The 18,775-nt window shown below is 36.0% G+C and overlaps 2 protein-coding genes across 4 annotated transcripts; one reads left to right on the top strand and one right to left on the bottom strand.

Annotated features, from left to right (window-relative positions):
* Nucleotides 1-1,366: 1,366 nt before the first annotated feature.
* LOC137739749 (probable protein phosphatase 2C 52) lies at nucleotides 1,367-5,951 on the bottom strand. 3 transcript variants are annotated; one of them, XM_068479439.1, is made up of 6 exons: nucleotides 5,748-5,951; nucleotides 3,646-4,152; nucleotides 3,212-3,559; nucleotides 3,017-3,134; nucleotides 2,703-2,926; nucleotides 1,367-2,052 (listed from the first exon to the last, which is right to left on the bottom strand). In XM_068479439.1, the coding sequence occupies exons 2-6, from the start codon at nucleotides 3,904-3,906 to the stop codon at nucleotides 1,588-1,590; spliced, it is 1,416 nt and encodes a 471-aa protein (XP_068335540.1). In that variant the 5' UTR covers nucleotides 3,907-4,152; nucleotides 5,748-5,951; the 3' UTR covers nucleotides 1,367-1,587. The 3 variants fall into 3 exon arrangements, with proteins under 3 accessions (XP_068335540.1, XP_068335543.1, XP_068335541.1); XM_068479442.1 differs by lacking the exon at nucleotides 5,748-5,951 and adding an exon at nucleotides 5,536-5,559; XM_068479440.1 differs by lacking the exon at nucleotides 5,748-5,951 and adding an exon at nucleotides 4,301-4,631.
* Nucleotides 5,952-16,226: 10,275 nt separating this feature from the next.
* LOC137739619 (photosystem II repair protein PSB27-H1, chloroplastic-like) lies at nucleotides 16,227-17,189 on the top strand. Its single transcript, XM_068479251.1, has one exon. It carries the CDS (start codon nucleotides 16,245-16,247, stop codon nucleotides 16,857-16,859), a length of 615 nt encoding a protein of 204 aa, XP_068335352.1. The 5' UTR covers nucleotides 16,227-16,244; the 3' UTR covers nucleotides 16,860-17,189.
* The last annotated feature ends 1,586 nt before the right edge of the window (nucleotides 17,190-18,775 follow it).

Genomic DNA, 18,775 nt, shown 5'->3' with positions numbered 1-18,775 from the left:
ATATTTAACGTGTGCGCTCAGTACTTCAGAGAAATTTTTAGGGCATATGTCTACTTAACAGAAATCGAAGAATAAAATAACTTTAAAATAGAGGAAGAAGGGAACAGAAATCAAATAAATTATTTAAATCTGAACTTTAGATATTTGATTGCGGATTTGATGAGGAAACCCACACTTTTTCAATTTCTTGTTTTATTAACAAGGGAAAAAAACTAAGGAGTAAAATAATTCTCGAACTAATATTCTAATAAACTTGAAAAATTAAAATGATTATAATTCTTAAGAATGTGATCCGCTTAAAAGTTAATGAATAGTGATTGCGAAGAACTTGGGGGTCTTTTCTTGGTTACCAAGATTGAGGTGTACATTAAACATATTAAAATCTGCCAATACGTACCAGCAACTCTTGCGGCCATTAATCATGTGCAGATCCGTCTCTTTCCTCTGTGAATGTGAATCAAAGAGCCTGCAATTTAAGGTTTCATCTTTATTTTTGCAGAACTACCCTTTTTTTCTTCTTTCTGGTTTGTTCCTTTTCTTTTCTTCACTGGCAAGGTATTTAGTGGGGTCATTTTCCACATTGCAATTTCCCGTCTACTCCCTTATTATTGTTGCATCAGTTATTTGCCATAGAAAATTTTTTATAAATATCACCTGTATGTTAGGTATTGCTGCAAAAACACGCCACTTAATTGGAAAATTGAGTAATCAATCACCTCAATTTTGATGTTGTAATTGCCACTTATGACCAGCTTCGTCTATTTTTTTCATCTGTAAGGTTGCATGTGCATCTCAAACTTGACGTGGATTGATATTTCAGACTTCAAAATACCTTTTCAAGTGTTGCTTGTAAATCACGGGACGCAGAAGTAGATGGAGTTAGACTATAGGTGATATATTCGAACAAAATTTTGAATGAATTGGCATATTGCTTCCATTATTTTGTAGGTGACAAAAGCTGCAACAATGCCTAAGGTTTCGAGTGACATTAAATTAAAATTTCACAGAAAGGAAAGAGGTGGTGTTTTTACCGGTTGCCCTCTACCACTTATCTTTAGCAAGGTGTTTATTTCACAATTTAAATGCACATTATCTGAAAATGGTTGCCTGATTACCTAAAACAATAGTATGGCTTTATTCAAGATGTGCATCTTGATCCAGGGAGCAATGGGTTTGGACAGTTCAACAGCTGAATCTTACAATGCATCAACTGTTGCGTACATGATGCTGCGGGATCCTTCACACCGTCAGATATGATCATTTAATTAGAAACATTTATACGTAGACGTTCGACTGAGTAATGTATTGCATACATTTACAGAAGACACGTAGAACATTAAAATCTAGGCTGCATCTACATCTGATCTGAACTAAAGAACGTACAGAACACTTGGAAACACAGAGACAATTATATTTGCCTCAGTTGCCTGATAAGAACAGTTTCCTTACTTTTTGTGCCTTCTACAACAAATGCTGAGGAAATGGAAACCCAGAAAGATTTATCATTCTTTCGGATTTTAATGAGGCAAAAAAATCCCATAATACAACAAAAGCTAGCCGGTTTCGTTTATATTTGAATCACAATTTCTAAGGCCTTTCCTCGGAAAATCTAGGAAGTTGAACAAGGGAGTTCACGCGCGTCACGCCTTCCAAACCCGACCAGTTCTGATCTTCAGCTGCCACTGTTTCTTCATTCCCTTCAATCTCAACCGGTAGTCGACCATAAGTATCACTTTCATCAGATGATCTGACAGTGAAATTCCTCTGCAAAGATGGCTCGGACTTCTGGCCATCATCTGATTCAGCTGCATTGCCAGAGTGATTGCTTTGAATGGTTGCAGATGAAAAACCTTGTTCCTCGTAATCAGATTCTGAATCCATTTTCCCATCCAAAAACAAGCAAACAACAGCACAGTCATCCATCTTCGAAGTTGGGTATTTGAGTTTCCATTCACGAGCAGCTGAGTCCACCACAGTCCTTGCAGCCGATGCCCGGCTTGGGGCTGAGGATACTATCTCAACAACCTCTTCATTGCTTAAGACATCCCAAACCTGTAATGTTACGAGTTAAACGTCTTTGAGAGAAGTTATATTAAGAAAGACATAACAAGGTTAACAATTACGATCAAAGCAGGACACGAATAAGCAGAGCAGTACTCACTGACATGCAGCAATCATTTAAATGTCAATTATGTTATCTCCGGCTTGCCTAGGTTCCCTGAGCTAGCAGGGAATCAGGACAGTTACAAGCAATGCAGTCCTCATAGGTTGGAACCACTTCACATATATCGACGCCTTCTCGTGTACAGTAAAGTAGCAAGAACATGCTAGACGTGAGCACTCTTTTCTCACTCACGTTTTAAGAATCAAGATGTCTAAGACTTTCTTACTGGATTTTTACATCTCATGTTATCTATCGACAATTCCCTGATCATGCTTAAAATGCTACATGTTTGTAATTCTATCACTTCACGGTTGGTTCCTGGAAGCCATTTCAAGCACAAATGGATATTCCTCATTGTTGTATGATTCCTATGTGATTTTCTAGTTTTCTTTGCAGCTTATAAGGAGGTCCATAGGCCCTTACTAAAGCCAGTATTTTCACATTGAAATAATCTACAAACATCGAACCAAAAAGAACAAAAGTAGCGAAAGAAACTGCAGAGAATATAGGAGGATATAATATAAGACGAAATTTTTACCCCATCAGAAGCGAGAACAATGAACTGATCTCTGTCAGTAAGTATCCGGTGTGAGAACTCAGGTATTGAGATCACTCCATACTCCTTTAAACAGAAATCACCGAAGGCTCGAGCCATTGCTAAGCCTGGGGCATCATCAAAAGGCAACCATACTCGAGACACTTCAGGCTCATCTTGCAAAGCAAACACCCTACCCTTGCATCGTTTGATCCTTTCAGCTTCCCCTACGAAATTTTACATAACACCAACAAAGTTAGGTTCAAAACAAGCAGGTAGACAAAACATTGATGAAGAGAAATATATATGGTTCATACTTGGAAGATCGGGCTTTAAATCAACAGTCAACTGGATTGCCACCATTGAATCACTACTGTCCTTTGATCCCAGGATTGCTCGAGAATCCCCAATATAACCCATGAAAAGATTTGACCCCTGCAAAGTGAAGCAATCAAGAACAAAGCAAACGAAATGGGAAAACTTAAGAGTGCAGAAGGTGTTTGCTGCCGTACCTGTTTGACTAGAGTGACAGCAGTGCTACCACTGCAGAAGCAATCCAAATTCGGATGCGACCTCAGCTCCTTGTCCATGGATTTATATGACTTCAGGAAGGCGTCTCTCCATGATAAATTCAATTTTTCTTCAGCCGAACCATCCTTCTCAGTATCTCCACCATCTGACTTCTTCACGCTCCCTTTGAAACATGTTTTACTGGACCCTTTTAACCTCGATTGATATGAATACAAGAAGGATAGCAGCTTCACAGGCAATGCATCCCTTACTTTACGTGCAACAAGATGGCCATGCGGACCATGGCCATCAAAAACACCACAAAAGATCGCATCATCGGACATGAAATCCTTCAAAAGATTACAAAATCAAGAGTTCAGAAATTACCTACCAACATGTTCAATTAGTATTTCGATTGCAGAGTAGAAACACTTACTTCCCACACAACCATGGCATCCTGGTTTATGCCTTTGCGGCCCTGCTGTGTGAATATGCAAGAAGTCTGACTCTTTCCGTTGGTAAAAATGCGGTTGGATAAGGTGTGTAAGTTCTGAAGAGTATAGGAATGGTCAGAGAATGTCTTCTTCGTTCTCTTTTGGCCACAAAATCCAATCCCCAGGCCTGTCTGCGCAACTCTCTCTCCATTGCTCCTGCTACTAAGAGTACTCCGACTACTAGTCGAAACACAACCCCCCATTTCCTCAGCTCAACAAACAAAACATCTAACTTAACAAGGGATAAGTCCTACTTTTGCCAACCAGATCTCACACGAAATTCTGGAATTCACCACAAATGGTCAACCGAGCAAATGACTATCCAAGTACCAAAGATTCCCACACATCCAAACCACCAGCCACTTTACAAGCCCATGTAGAAAAATGAGGTCACTTTATCTTGGTGAAATGAAATCCGTGGATGTATCACGAATCAATGATAAAACCAACTGAGGCGAACGAGAAGACATTAGTTAATTACTTGTTTAATCTCTGGCAACACAGAATGCAAAAATGGCAGCATGTAAAGAACTAACCAAATCAAACAAGATGTATTAAAAAAACACAATTCCATGTGAAACAAGGAATAGAATATACTTAGAAAGGCTGTCCTCTCCTGATCCTATTGCACTTCGTGAGGAATCACACTGATAATAACCAAGTGGTAGGATTTTGAGCAAATTGATTCATATAAAATAGATGGCAAAGACCAGTAGATTATAATATAAATTAGATTAGAATATCGCTTGATAAAAACAGAGGTTAACGGAGACAGAAAAACGGAGAAATGGCACCACAAGAACACGAAATTTTCCCTGTATTCTGCCAACTATGAGATTCAGACCCCAAAATAAAAACGCACCACTTAAAATCGGATAGATGGAAACCAAGAAATGCACCATACAACACGAAAATACCCTGTATTCAGCCAGCTATGCGATTCGGACTCATCAAAATTCAATAATATAAGTAAAATAAACATATGTCGCTTAAAAGATCCTTAGCAAAACAGAACTGCACAGAGATGCAAAAAACCAGAAGAACAATGAGACTATCGAAAATCTTAACTCAATTATATGTGCCCACAAACATATGAAGAAACAATCAAGCTTATCCGACTTGAATTGGATACTAATTAAGCAAACCAGAACGAGATATTCTTGACAACTTGGAATTTTTTAGTATATTTTAAATTTTCCTCCACTTTCACAGCAACCAAACAAAGCATAGGGTCGGTCAACGGACCTGTTTCGGATGGAGGGAGGGGGGGAGAGAGAGAGAGGTAAAGGCAACAAAGAAATTGGTACGAACTGTTGTTTTCCCACTAGAGAGAAATCAGAGAGAGAGAGAAAGCAAATTTCGGAAAAGCAGGAAAAAGACGAGGAGGAATGATCTTTTGCCAAGTAACATCATCAAGCAAACAAGCAAACAAACAAACAAAAGCATACACAGGGTTAATCCTTGTTTGGTTCCTGAGAAAATATCAAGGAAAGTCCTAAAACTTTTGAGCAGAAGAGATCACTCAAATATTACTTGATTATTAAAAAGGGGCAAACAGAGCAGTAAAACCCAAATCACAAACAACCATCAAAATCCAATGGTATGCTTATTTTTCTATGAGAATGCGGTGAAAGTTTCAGTCTTTTACAAAGCCAAGCAACAAAAATATGAAATTTAAGCTGTTTAACTCTCTCTCTCCCTCTCTCTCTCTCTCTCCCCCTCCCTCCCTCCCTCCCTCCCTCTCCCCCTGAATTTTTACCCAGCAGAAATCAAAACTCAAATGAGACATCAAAGTAAATGGATTGGAGTGCAGAGAGAGAGAGAAGTTGTACATGCAGATCTTTGATTGCTCTGTGATTATTACCCCATATCACTCAAGTTTCAATTCAAACAAACAAAAAAAAGCACAAATAAAGAATAACGTTATTGGTCAGAGACAAATGGAAAGCAACTTGTTTAGTGATGAAACAAACAAACCATCCAAAATTAGAAGTAAAATTGGAGTGTGTGAGAAAATTTGAGAAAAGGGTGGTAAGTTTTTTACCTTATTGTTGAATTTTGCTGCCAAGATTGGAGCTTTGGGATCAGAGTGAAGAAAACCAGAGCAGAGCAGAACAGAAGGAAATAAAGAGAGAGAGAGAGAGAGAGAGAGAGTAGATGACTAATATGGTGGGAGACTGGAGGGAGCCCAAGGGAAGGCGGTGCATTAATTGCAAAAGCAGGGCAGAACAGAAAGGGGGGAGAGAGGGAGAGAGAGAGAGAGAGAGAGAGAGAGAGAGGGAAGTTTACTGTGGAGTAGCCGTGCACTCCCGACTGAAACGATGATTGAAATCAATCTCATGATGCAACTTCCACTGTTCATTACACTTTCCTCATAGCGCGTCCAATCATCCTTATCCCCATTTTCTTTTCAGTTCTTTCCTTTTTCTTTTTATTCTTCCAACCTAAGATCATCTTCAATGGTTGGGTTAAAAACTAAATTTTTTAGCCGAAAAATTTAGCTTTTAGCTCAGAAACAACTTTTCTGCTCCAACCGTTCTAGCATAAAATTTTAGCCTGGAATTATTAAAGAATGAACTTAGACTATTTTTTTTGTTAAATTAATTTTTTTTTAAATAAATATTTAGACTATCGTAAATTAATTTTATGAACATTTTAATCTAAAAAAAATTTAAATTCCGATAAATATTGGGTGGAGTCCACTCCCATTTCTGGGCTAAATTTTGGGGGAAATTTGGCATTGGTTTAATATTTAGCATTTAGCCCAAAATTTCCCCTTGGGTTGGAGTGAGTTTGGGGAAAACTTTTGGGGAGTAATTTGACTTTTAGCCCACCATTGAAATAATGAAAATCTCTTTTTATGATGCACAATTTGTTACTTCAAAAGGAAAAATGAAATTCCAATTTTTATGCTTGTAATAAGTCTTCAACAAAAAAAAATGCTTGTAAGTTGTAAGAAATCAAAATAAGTTAAAATTTTAATCAAAATGTAAATGATGAAAACTACAATGTTATAATGTATCATTGAACGCTGATTTATATATGACTTATTTTTCTTAACTTAGTATCCCTTCAATTATATTTTGATTGAAAGTTATAGTCAAAATATTAAAATTTTGTAATCATCATAATCATGATTAGAATACATTCAAACCTAGAGGAAAAAAAAATCCCGATTAAAGGAAAAAGAGAAATCTCCCGTACCCTTGATACTTTGGCTTTGAGTCGGTGACAATCCTGACCTTTTAAGTTTTTTGGGGCAATTGGTTCGAATGCGCCATTGTGGTGTGCTTTATTTAGCTACAGTGTCTATTTCGTGGTCGACCCTGGTGGCAGCTCTTAATCACAACAAGTGGTGTTCTTTGTCTGTGGTTTTTGTTTTGGTTAGCCCATTTTTGCCTTCTTTGTAAGAATTCCAGAAACTCTGCATGAGTTTATTGTGTTTTGTAGTCTCGCTACATGCAAGTTATTTTAAGGGTGTTTTTCTTATTTGTTGTGTTATGTCAATTTGTAGAATAAATTTGTATTAGCAGTAAGTATATTTTGGTGATTAAATCAAATGTTTTATCTTTTGTAGTTAACTTTGTGCTCTTATTTGTCTCAAATGTTATGTTATATTGCATTGTTTTCAAAACTTGGACCTAGTTATTGGTTAATCGTTTTCATCCAGTTCATAAGCATGTTTACTAACGGTAAAAAACATGAAAAATATCACAAAATGAAAAATATCACAAAAATACATTTATCTTTACATGTTATTTTTATGGGAGGATGATTCTTTTGTCTCTCGCCTCTCTTCTTCTCATCCCTTATTTTTAATTTAAACGGTTAGAAAGAAAAAAAAATCTAATGACTTAAAATTGTGCTTCATATTTAATGATCCTTATTTTATTGCTTTTAATGCTTTTGGTCAAATCCAATTGAATCCACAAACTACGATCAAAATTTTCCATCAGATTGAATCCTCTGCTGAGCTCAACCTCCTGAGCCTTCTGAGCAAATCACACGGATTGTTAGATTTTGATTCAACGGTTACAAATAAAGAGTATCTCTAAAATTATAATAATTATAGTCATTAGATTAAAATCCAACAACCTGTGTGATTTGTTCAGGAAGCTCAGGAAAGGATCCAAATCCCATCAAATGTACCATGAGTAACGTGTGGAAGAGGAGGGAAAGCGGTGATGTGAATGGAAAAGGATTCTCGCTGGATCATTTTCTTGGAAATCTTGGGAATTTCGTGATCGTGTTTGTTCATCATACATCGTGTGGTCAATTTTTGTTAAGTACTATTTATATTTAATTTTAAATTTTAAATTTTAAATGATTTCTGACTGAACAATGTACGATTAATGGACACAATCACGGGATTCTCAGAATCCTCAGGAAAATGATCCGACAAGGATCATTTTCCGATGTGAATAATGGTGGAGAAGATGAAAGATTTTTGAACAAAAACCATATAGAAAAAAAAAATTTAACTAAAATAGTCTATGAATTGGCATAATTCATTATTTTGATCCCTAATAATGAATTTTGATAGAAGTGATCTGAAGTTTGTCTACTGTAAATTATGAGTCATTCCATAAAAAAAAACCTGTAAATATCCTCGTTAAGTGGATAAGTTGGTTTGGTAAAAATATGCTTAAAAAGATGGGTCCAGTGATTGTTCACATAACAATTTAACAAGAATATTAATAGATTTTTTTATGGAATGATCAAAATGATCTACAGTGAACAAACTCAAACATTATTTCTATTGATTTTTATTGTTAGAGATTAAAATAAAACATTACATCAATATTAATGACTATTTCAACTAAAAAAATTTTAAAAATACAACTCATTAAATATGTGATACAACTCTAAGTTATTAAATTTCTTTTTGAATGGTAAAAAAAAAAAACAAAGGGAGAGATATAAGAAGAAGAGAATCCAGTCCATTATTACGGAGTGAAGATTGAAAGAGTGTGAACCTGGAACTGGTGTTACTGTTCGAAGTTGAAAAGACAGAAAGGCACCCACCAAACTGACACAAACTCGGGACACGTGCCGTGGCCGAATGTCCCACCCTCAAAGTAACGACGACGTAAACAAAATTTGCCAACTTGCCCAACTTTCCTCCCTCCCTCCCTCACTCAGTCCTTCGGTTCTCCCCATCAACTACAAACCCTACACACACACTCACCTCCCCGTCCGTGCTAGCTTTCTTGTCCGCCTCATTTTCCTTTTTCCCTTCCTCTTTTTCTTCCTATATATTTTATTTTGGACAAAGATCCCCGGATCTCTCCCACCAAGTTCTAAGATCCGAAGATTTAGACTTTTGAAATTTGATACAACGGCTACAATTTTTATCACTTTTAGAAGGTTCCATTAGTTGTAACCGTTAGATCAAATTTTAAGAATCCGAATCTCTGTCCTTTTATTTTGATATAAATATCAAGTTTAAAGTGTTGTGATTTAAATGCTGAGCCTAATGGCGTATGTTGTAACTAGTTGTATGATGAAGTTGAATCTGACTCTAGACGCATAGACACATTCTACTTGTTCCATTATGGATCGATCACAAGTATGATGATTTAAATGAAGAGAGGGAAGGGAAAAAGAAAAGGAGATGGGGATAAGCTAACAACTAAGCTACGGTTGGCAATGACAATTTTGGCAAAAATGAAAGCAACCCTACTTAAAACTTTTAAAAGCGTGGGGATTTAAGTTTTCCTTCTAAGAACACAAATCATGGCATAAGATTAGGCTTTAACCAAACTTGTCTGTTACTTAAACTCCTTATGCAGCTGTCTCAATATGATGTTGAAGAGAAGATGAGCATAATTTTTTTTTTTGAAAAATGATGGTACATATAACATAAAGCATCATTGATCATTGTCGTAAATAGTGAGTTTTGGATGAACATGAATTAGAGAAATTCGGTTGTCACTTGAAAAAGTTCATCTGCATTGGCTCTAGAAAAAGCTTGTTCACTCGTAAAAATTCTTTGGAGTTGTCACATATGAAAAAAAAAAAAAAAAAAAAACCCCTAAAACACGAATATACCCTCTTTGTTTATTTATCTCTCATCACGTGTTCTTTTGTCTCATAAGAAGAAGAAAACATTGAAACATAAGATAAATATACTTTTGTGACATGCAAGTTCACTACGTCGCATAAAACAACTCTCTCCCGCTATGATAATTGCTCTTGCATTTCTTCCATAAGACCCAATGGCCCTCTATGTATAGTTGCCCCCTAAGACCATCTTCAACCGAATAGTTCAGAGGGCCAGAGGGTCGAAAATAGCCTGAAAACCGTCTTCAACTGAGGGCTAGGCCAAAGGGCTAGTAGAATCTAAGAGGGCCCCACGGAATCTGAAAGGGCTGGATTTCTGGCTGTATGACTGGCCAGAAAAATTATTATTCCTGTCAGTTATAACAGACAAGAATCCTTAAACTAAAATTCAAATGCAACAGCTAGCTGACGTCAGCTTGCGATTGCATTTGAATTTTTTTTTTTTTTTATATAGGTTTTTTGGGCCTTTTTTTTTCTTTTTAATTCTTTTTAATTCTAATTTTTTCCTATAAATACCTAAACCATTCATTCACCATTCCTTTAAATTTAATTTGTAGTTTTTAAATTTAATTCGTCGTTTTTAAATTTAAGTTGTTGTTGGATTTGAATTTAAGTTGTTGTAGTTTTTAAATTTAAATAATAAATTATGTTTGGCCCTTTGGGCCTCGATTGGATACGGTTTTTTATAACAAGGCTATAACGAGCCCTATGGCCCTTTGGCCCTCGGTTGGAGACGGGGGCAAATATAATCTTATACTGTTCATTAAAATATTAATATCTTGGAGGGCCAGAGAGCTAAAACGAGCCATCTAGCCAGCTCTCGGTTGGAGACGACCTAAGAACTTCTTGTTCTCCTTGTGCTTTGTTCACATGTTATCCATTTGAGATAGTACTGCAACCCTACAATTCAGTTTCAAACTTAAACCCTAATCTATAACCACAAATCTTGTAGTTGTATACATCTAGCCTGCAAGTTGCAAGGTGAGGTTTGTGAGTCTGACCCAATTAAATTGTGTTCCCCTTCATCGTGAATAGCAAGTCTGGAACAGTACTAAACCAGATCATGTGGAACTGGAAATGATAATGAAGGGCAGGCAACCCAGCTCAAAAGGAATAGGCCTTTTACATTCCCTTATAATTTCTTTACAAAAATAATTGCAAATGGATATCAAATATTCAGTGGTATTAAAATTACAGATGCATACAAAATCATATATATAATCATATTTCATTTTACCAAAACAATACACAATTTCGTCTAAAAAATAACACATTATTTTGTGAGATAGCCACTGTTGACGTATGTATACATATTTTCGAAAAATATACCTCCATGTATTTTAGAAAATAATATCATTCAAGACATATTTTTTTTCTTTGAAAGTATGAGAAGAGCACGTTACATTCACATGGGCCTCTTTTTCTTCTGAAAATGAAGATCATGTCTGCAAATCCAAAATTAGCTTTTTTATTTCTGATAATTTATAACCCTAAGCATTGACCAACCAACATGCGTTTGCATTTATTTTTAAAAGATTAAAAAGTTAAAAAAAAACGGACTTACAAAATAATGACCTATTTTGCAGAATATATGATTCGATATGGACCTACAAAATAATGCATCAAATGCCGACATTGGCTCAAACATGCAGAATAAAAAATTAAGTATGGAAAAGATAATATTGGTCAAGTATGACACTAAAATAAAGCAAATGAAAATTTAGGGACAGACTACAAACTTATATCTATTGTAGCAAAATCCGAAATTTTAAATAAGAAATCCTAATTTTGAGATTTTTTTTTTTTTTTTTTTTAAATCTTTCATTTTGTGTGATGTTTAGGTAGATCCCTTTGAAGCTTCTCAATTTAGTCGAGTGATAAGTAAGATGTCTTAATTTTGACTCTTCTTGTTTAGACTATAAAAAAAAAATAAGGCTACTATGAAATCAATATATTTATATTTACAAAAGTCATGCGACAACGCCCCACCGACTTTAAGGCCCAATTTAGGATAATCCTCTAAGGCTCGGGCGACCGTTTTTCACTATTCCACAACTGCTTAAGGGCTCGAACTCTACCCATCCAAAGCGCATCTACCATGTGGACGACTAATCCTGATAATCTCTCATCTCCTTAAACAATGAGGGACGCATCACCAGACATGTTGGTGTCATGCGCAACAATTGTGCAACGATCGTAACAAGGCCAACAACGAGTCACCAGACATGCATTAAAGAGACACGCCGGTCCCAGATTCCCAGCAGAAGGCCACCAGACACGCTAGCCCCAGATTCCCAAATGAAGGCCAGCAACCAAGAATTGCAATTATTATCAGCATCAAATGATTGATCTATCCTTGCACCAGCTCAACTATATGATCGAGGTTGCTCTTCCCCAGCGGCTTATAAATATGACCAAAGGCCTTCAAACCAAGCATCTTCGTCATTTCTTAATCTTTATGATTAATAACCTTAAGTGGTTCTTCAATCAATCTAACTGCTTTTCAACACAAACCAATTGCTCTTCAGCAACTCTCTCAGGTCTTCAGCTACAACCCTAAGCTTTCATCAAAGCAAACACTGCCTAGGATCATTGGGATCTAAAGCATTTATAGCATTGCAACCTCATGGTATGATTCGGTTAATGAACATTCCAACCAAAACTAATCACCTCTTTGAGACAAAGCTTTCCCTTCAGTCCACCCTCATGGTAAAAGAATTCCTCTAGCATTATTCTACCTTAATTACATGGCCTGGATATTGTTAGAGTTTACTGCTTTTCTTATATTTTACAATTTATTTACTTTTTAAGTCATGTAGACTGGTTCATCAGCCCAATTCTCTTTTGTAAATGGTTCTAATCTCAATTTCTTGAATTTTAAGTCCGCTCGAGGCATAAAAAAGAACTTAACCGAACTAGCATCTCATTTGGCACACAATCATTTGGTTAAAAAGTCTGATTTTACGCAAAACTTTCACAAACATTCAAACACAAACACTATATGTTGGCAGCCTCCAACAGTGGCACGCATATTCTCTCTTTCTCTAGAGCCATCTCACTGCATTGAGACCGGAAGTAACACTCAAGACAAATACGTTTTAAACCCAATTAAATTTTGTCTGAGTTTTAACACCATCACTTCTTAATGACGAGTTTCATACCAATGTAGTTTATATCAACATATCCAAAATTTATTCATTTTTTTTAATAAATAAAACTAGAATACTTTTTCCATAATTTGGATATGTGGACAAACGGTTATGGATACGCTCTAACTTTTTATGTTCCTTTAGCTTTTTGATATATTTGTTTATTTGAAAAATCCAAGCACTAAACCAAAATTGAAATTGAATTCTTACTTTCTTGTTCCTGTTTATTCATAGTCTAACAAAATTCAGAAGAACCAATGTATATCCTTTCCACAAACTTTTTAAAGTCATGGCTTTACTGCTGCTTTCTATCTTTACACCAAATTTTCTTAAAGTGTAGGCCCTCAATTATCTCAACTTTGTTGTGTTCTACCTGTCTATTGAATTGTAGTCCACATATAATTAATTCTTTAATTACAAATGATTATTTGATCATGATTACTGATCATGATTCATAACCATATGGAATGATCATGCAAAGTGTCATAATTCTCATCTAGTGTTCTAATTAGTAATTACCATTGTTCAATACATTCATAACATGGCCCTCGGATTCCTTTTCAATTTTATTTTGTATTTTAGCTTATTTTTTCCACGAAAGGCTTCCCAATTATTATTGGCAGTGATGCTCAAATGCATTTTATATGTAGGCTTGTAGTTCACTTTGTATTAGGCTGTTAACTCAGCAACAATAAACCATAATGCACCATATCGTACTCATTATAAATATATTATTATCGCTTTGTGAGAGTAAATTCGAAACATTCTTTGTTAAGTGATAAGTGAATATTGTGTGCCGCTGGACCAAACTAATCATTGCAAGTCAAAAAAGTTAAGGACAATTTCATTTTTAGATGTATGGGTGCAAGGTAAAATGATGAAAAGGGAACACAAATGTTTACCCTGGCTTCTTTATGAAGCAAGAAGTTTGTACCCAATTACCTTTTTGCATCCAAATTATACTATAAATAATATAAAGATAGGGACTGGGTGGGGTTCATACGTACAAAGTAAAGAATAAAATCTCAACTAAAACCGAGGTTGAGCAACATGGTCTTGGTAAATAAAGTTCAAAAGTAAAATTTGGCAAGCACTAAAGACTGAAATGAAGAATTTGGGGGACAAAACAAGAGATGTAATGACCTTTTTGTTAGGCTTTTGAAACAGATTGCATTATGCAGACTCCACTTGTGTAAAGGCAATGAAAGTGGCTATTGAAATTTCTTCGGCAGAATGCATTTTGTAGACTCCACTTAGGAGTCTGGGACTGAGGGACTTAGGGGATGAGTTTGACAGAACACCAGCCCAAACAAGACCATTTAGATTTGAACATTTGGTCAGAGTCCAAAATCTATAACCCAATGTTTTTATTGCCTGAATTATTTGGGCTCAATATATTTATAGACTGAGGGATTTGGGGGGATATTTCCTTCCATGAGAGAAATTCTTTGTAATTGGAATTTGATATGAGAATTGTTATTAGCACTCCAAAACTCTCATTCTACACTTCAAATTTTCTATATTAGGAAAGAAAAATACACTTATGAGGAGTGTAGAATGAGATTTTTGGAGTGCCAATAACGCTTCCCTTTGATATTTGAAGTTGATTACACATTATAAATTTTGGTGTCAAAACTCAAACAGAGTTTGAACTGGGTTCAATATGTATTTAACCCGAATGTTGCTTTCAGTCTTGACACTACAGATGGCTCGAGAGAAAGAGAGATAAGTGTGCCACTTTTAGAAGTTGCAAACAGGCAATATTTGTGAAAGTTGTGGGTAAATCGACTTCTTAACCAAATTATTGTGCACTGAATAGGACATTGGTCCAGTTATGTTCTTTTATGTGCCTCGAGCAAACGCCGACTTAAAATTCAATGTAAATTTGTGTGTTTTTTCCTAAAATGTAAATAAAAGAGAAGTGGAAACTAAAGTGAGAAACAGATGAATATAATCATTTCATGATGAAGTCGAGATTACAACGTTTACAATACAACGTTTACAAAAGTACAATCTAGGCCGATGGGCCAAGCTACATGACTTGAAATGTAAATAAACTGAAAATATAAAGAAACCAATAAAACTCCAGTAGGATTCATGCCATGAAGGGTGAGATAATGCTAGAATAGCCCACTAAGCTCACTGGTATCATATTGGACTTGGTACAAAACATGTGCCTTGGAGAGAAAATTAGGGTGGTTAGAATTGCATGTCAACCGAATTATTTCATGAGATGGCAAAGCTGTAAAAGTTTTAGATCTCAGGGATCGTAAGCAATGTTTGCTTCGAATATAGGCTTTTGAGATTGTAGCTGAAGAATTAGACATTTGCTGAAGAACAATTGGGGTTGTGTTGAAAATAAGTTAGGTTGATTGAAGAATTCCTCTAGGTTGGGTATAATCATACAAATTGAATTTGACAAAGGTCCTGAGCTTAAAGGCCTCTGGTTCTATTTATAGGCAATGAGGAAAGAACAACCTCAATCATATATTTTGAGTTGGAGTCGGGGTAGATTGGTAAGTTGGGATTGACAATGACTGTAAGTCTTTATTGATGGCCTTAGTTGTGTCCTGTTACGTTTCGCACGATTGCAGCCACGACGTCAGCGTTTCAGGTGACACGTGTGTTGGCCTTTAAGAAGGCGAGATATGCCCAAGTCTGGTGGTCTGTGTGGTAGACACACTTCTGGGGAAAAACCTGTCTGAGCTCTCGAACGAGTTGAGATTGTCTGACTCCTGGAATAGGATCACAAATTGAGGTTCGAAGTTGGTGAGCTGGAGTTGTACGACTTTCTGTAAATAAGGATAGATTAGCCCTATAACAAAACTTAATTTTATTTATGGCTCAAGCAACAAATAACGAAAATTAAAATGATAAATGACAATGCATGCTTGATTTCAGATATTATCAACCTGACAATGGTATTCTAGGTGTATGTAAGTTTTTTTCTATTATATCATACTTCATGGGTGGACTTCTTTTTATCTATCATACGACATACAAAGTTTTTCTTTTGAAATAATAGTATTTTATTCCTATAAATCATACAGTAAGTTAGTTATATATAGTATTATAGATCTATATAAGTCGAGCTTGAAATCTCCCAAAATATTGTTACACCCTATTGCTTAGTTCAAGTTGGCCACCATACTCCAAGTCTAGTGTTACTTGCACAACTTTCTACCCTCTAATTTTGTTGTTTTAGAACAGTCAAGGCCTCACAACTTTATGTAGCGTGAAACTAATTAACAACACATACACCCAAGCAGATCTATATACAATGCCTCATTGGGTCACCTCTCATCCAAAAGACCAAAATATAAGATAAGATGATAAGCACACGTGGCACAAATCCAATAACTGCTTACTCCTACAAACACTCTCTCTCTCCTCCCCAATCCTCTCTTCCTCCACTCCCAACCATGGCCTCACCAACACTCCTAACTCCTACCTCTAAACTCAAAGCTCTTCCTCCAATCAAGTCCACCAAATCCACTACCACCACCACAACCACAATCCCACAACCTCGACGCCGCCAATTCTTATCCTTCGTGGCGGCAGCAGCAGTAGCAACTCTGTCCTCGCCAGCATGGCTCTTCCCGCTCACACCAGCAGCATTTGCCGCTTCGGACGAGGAGTACGTAAAAGAAACGGAGGAGATTATCAACAAGGTCAGAACGACCATTAACATGGATAGAAACGACCCCAATGTGGCTTCTGCCGTGGCGGAGCTGAGAGAAACATCAAACTCATGGGTGGCCAAGTACAGGAGGGAGAAGACTCTGCTCAGTAGGGTTTCTTTTAGAGACATTTACTCAGCAATCAATGCGGTTTCAGGGCATTATGTTAGTTTTGGACCGACAGCTCCGCTTCCGGCGAAGAGAAAGGCGAGGATTTTAGAAGAGGTGGAAACTGCAGAGAAGGCTTTGTTAAGGGGCAGATAAATTTGTTAAGAGATGTACTGGTAACTGATCAGTATTCATGGAGAGATGAGAGAGGAGCAAATTTTAATTTGTGTTTCTTTTTGTATTATTACTATAATTAGTATTTTGAACTGTTTAATTGTTTACATTTTATTTGTTATCGTGAGGTTACAGAGTGAGATTATTGGTAGGGTTTTTACTATCATGAAAATCCTCTTTGATGTATAACACCTCTACAACATGCTTTATCCTCATTAACAGTGGTGCTGTGTAAGTAGGTATATAAGTTTATGTTCTGAAAAGCCTATTACTATTAACTACAAAATGAACACGGAGAAATTGTTGTGTTTTACTAAAGCATCGACACATGATATGTTATTGTTTGCTAATTGTTATGTAACTTTCTTAGCTAAAATTCATTGCTATCTTTGTACCATGGATGATATATGGGGAAGTTTCAATGAAGAAGGTTGCACGTACATCCGATCTCCATTTATTTGATGTTCCTGCAACAGATTGAGTACTTACTGCAGAACAAATATTTGTATAAAAATGGAATCCAGCTCCAATATCCGAAAATTCTAAATCCAAAATATATTGAAGTTTCAAGCTCCACAGCGACAAAACTATTTTCGAAAGGCTTTTGTATATTAGTTCCAAAATCTGGCCTGGTATGTCTTTGCCCTAATAAATTCAGTATTTTTCATTTTGGGCTTAGTAATTGTCCATACACGACCTTTTTATATATAGGAGGCCTCTACTTGCTAATATACAAGGGCCAAAAATGCATTTAACTGGTACCTTTTTCCTTATTTTTTGTTCGACAATGTACGCACAAGGACCCTTTTTCTTAATGAAAATGCTTTCATTCTATTAAAAATCTTCGCTTTACGGTAATGGTAAAAAGTAATAATGGCTGTGCACCCTAATGTGGATTTAATCCCCACTGATCTCTCTTCTTGTTAATAACTAACAATTTAATCTACTAATGTATATCGTTTGTAAAAGAAAAAGAAAAATTAAAGGCAACTTTGGGGTGGATGTGCAGAAAACTATCAAAATAGTCCTATTTGCATATGGGCGGCTAATATACTATACATGAATAGTATGAACTTTGCAGATAATCAGGTGGCTACAATTATTTGGGCCTTAATAAACAGGCAAAGAGCGGTAGTTTTACTCAAGGGGCATGTATTTCTTTAACAAGTGCACTTAAAGAGAGTGAAGAAGGCAAAAATTGCTTTCTGGCATGGGATGTTGTCCTGAATCACAAGCAATTTGCTGACATTTCTCTTAATTATAAGAGAATGTTGATTTAGTCAAATTAAGTGAAGCAATTAGTTTGGTGGTCTCTCCTTGTTAACAATTTGCTTACCTTCTAGTCTGTATATATATTCCAAAATCAAATCCTACGACCATGCACATTAACATATAATCTTATCTAATTATCAGCATGCATGGTTGGCAACTGTTAACTATATTTCATAATTAACAGGGTCCAATTTTATTCAATAGTCTAACCGGCTACGAGGAACTCTTTTTTAAAGTCAAACAATGCCAAGATAATCCAAAAATCCACTTTTCTGGCAAATATTCTGTGCGAATTTTTCCTCGAGAATTATGATAAATCTTATGCAAGTGATATTGGAAGTATGAGTTTAGCCCTTGACTAATTATAATGTGTATGAAACTGAATTAAAGAGTTGTGTAGCCTTAATAGATTAGGTTGACACCATCGCTACCTTTAACCTCACGTTAGGAACAAGCTGATGGTGTATAGGAAAACCAAATTATGGACAAGATCCATGTTGTTCAATTCTTAATGAGTAACCCGTTAGCGATCCAACTCGTTTACAAGTTGACCAGAACTTTAACATCATCTGAATTTGGTTTCTTATACAGTTCAAAGATTCAGCATGGAATTGTTTAGCTGCTAG

Source organism: Pyrus communis, chromosome 7 (assembly GCF_963583255.1).
Source record: "Pyrus communis chromosome 7, drPyrComm1.1, whole genome shotgun sequence".
Taxonomy (NCBI): Eukaryota; Viridiplantae; Streptophyta; class Magnoliopsida; order Rosales; family Rosaceae; genus Pyrus; species Pyrus communis.
Note: the sequence above shows the minus strand (reverse complement) of the source record. Positions and strands in the feature narration are given on the sequence as shown.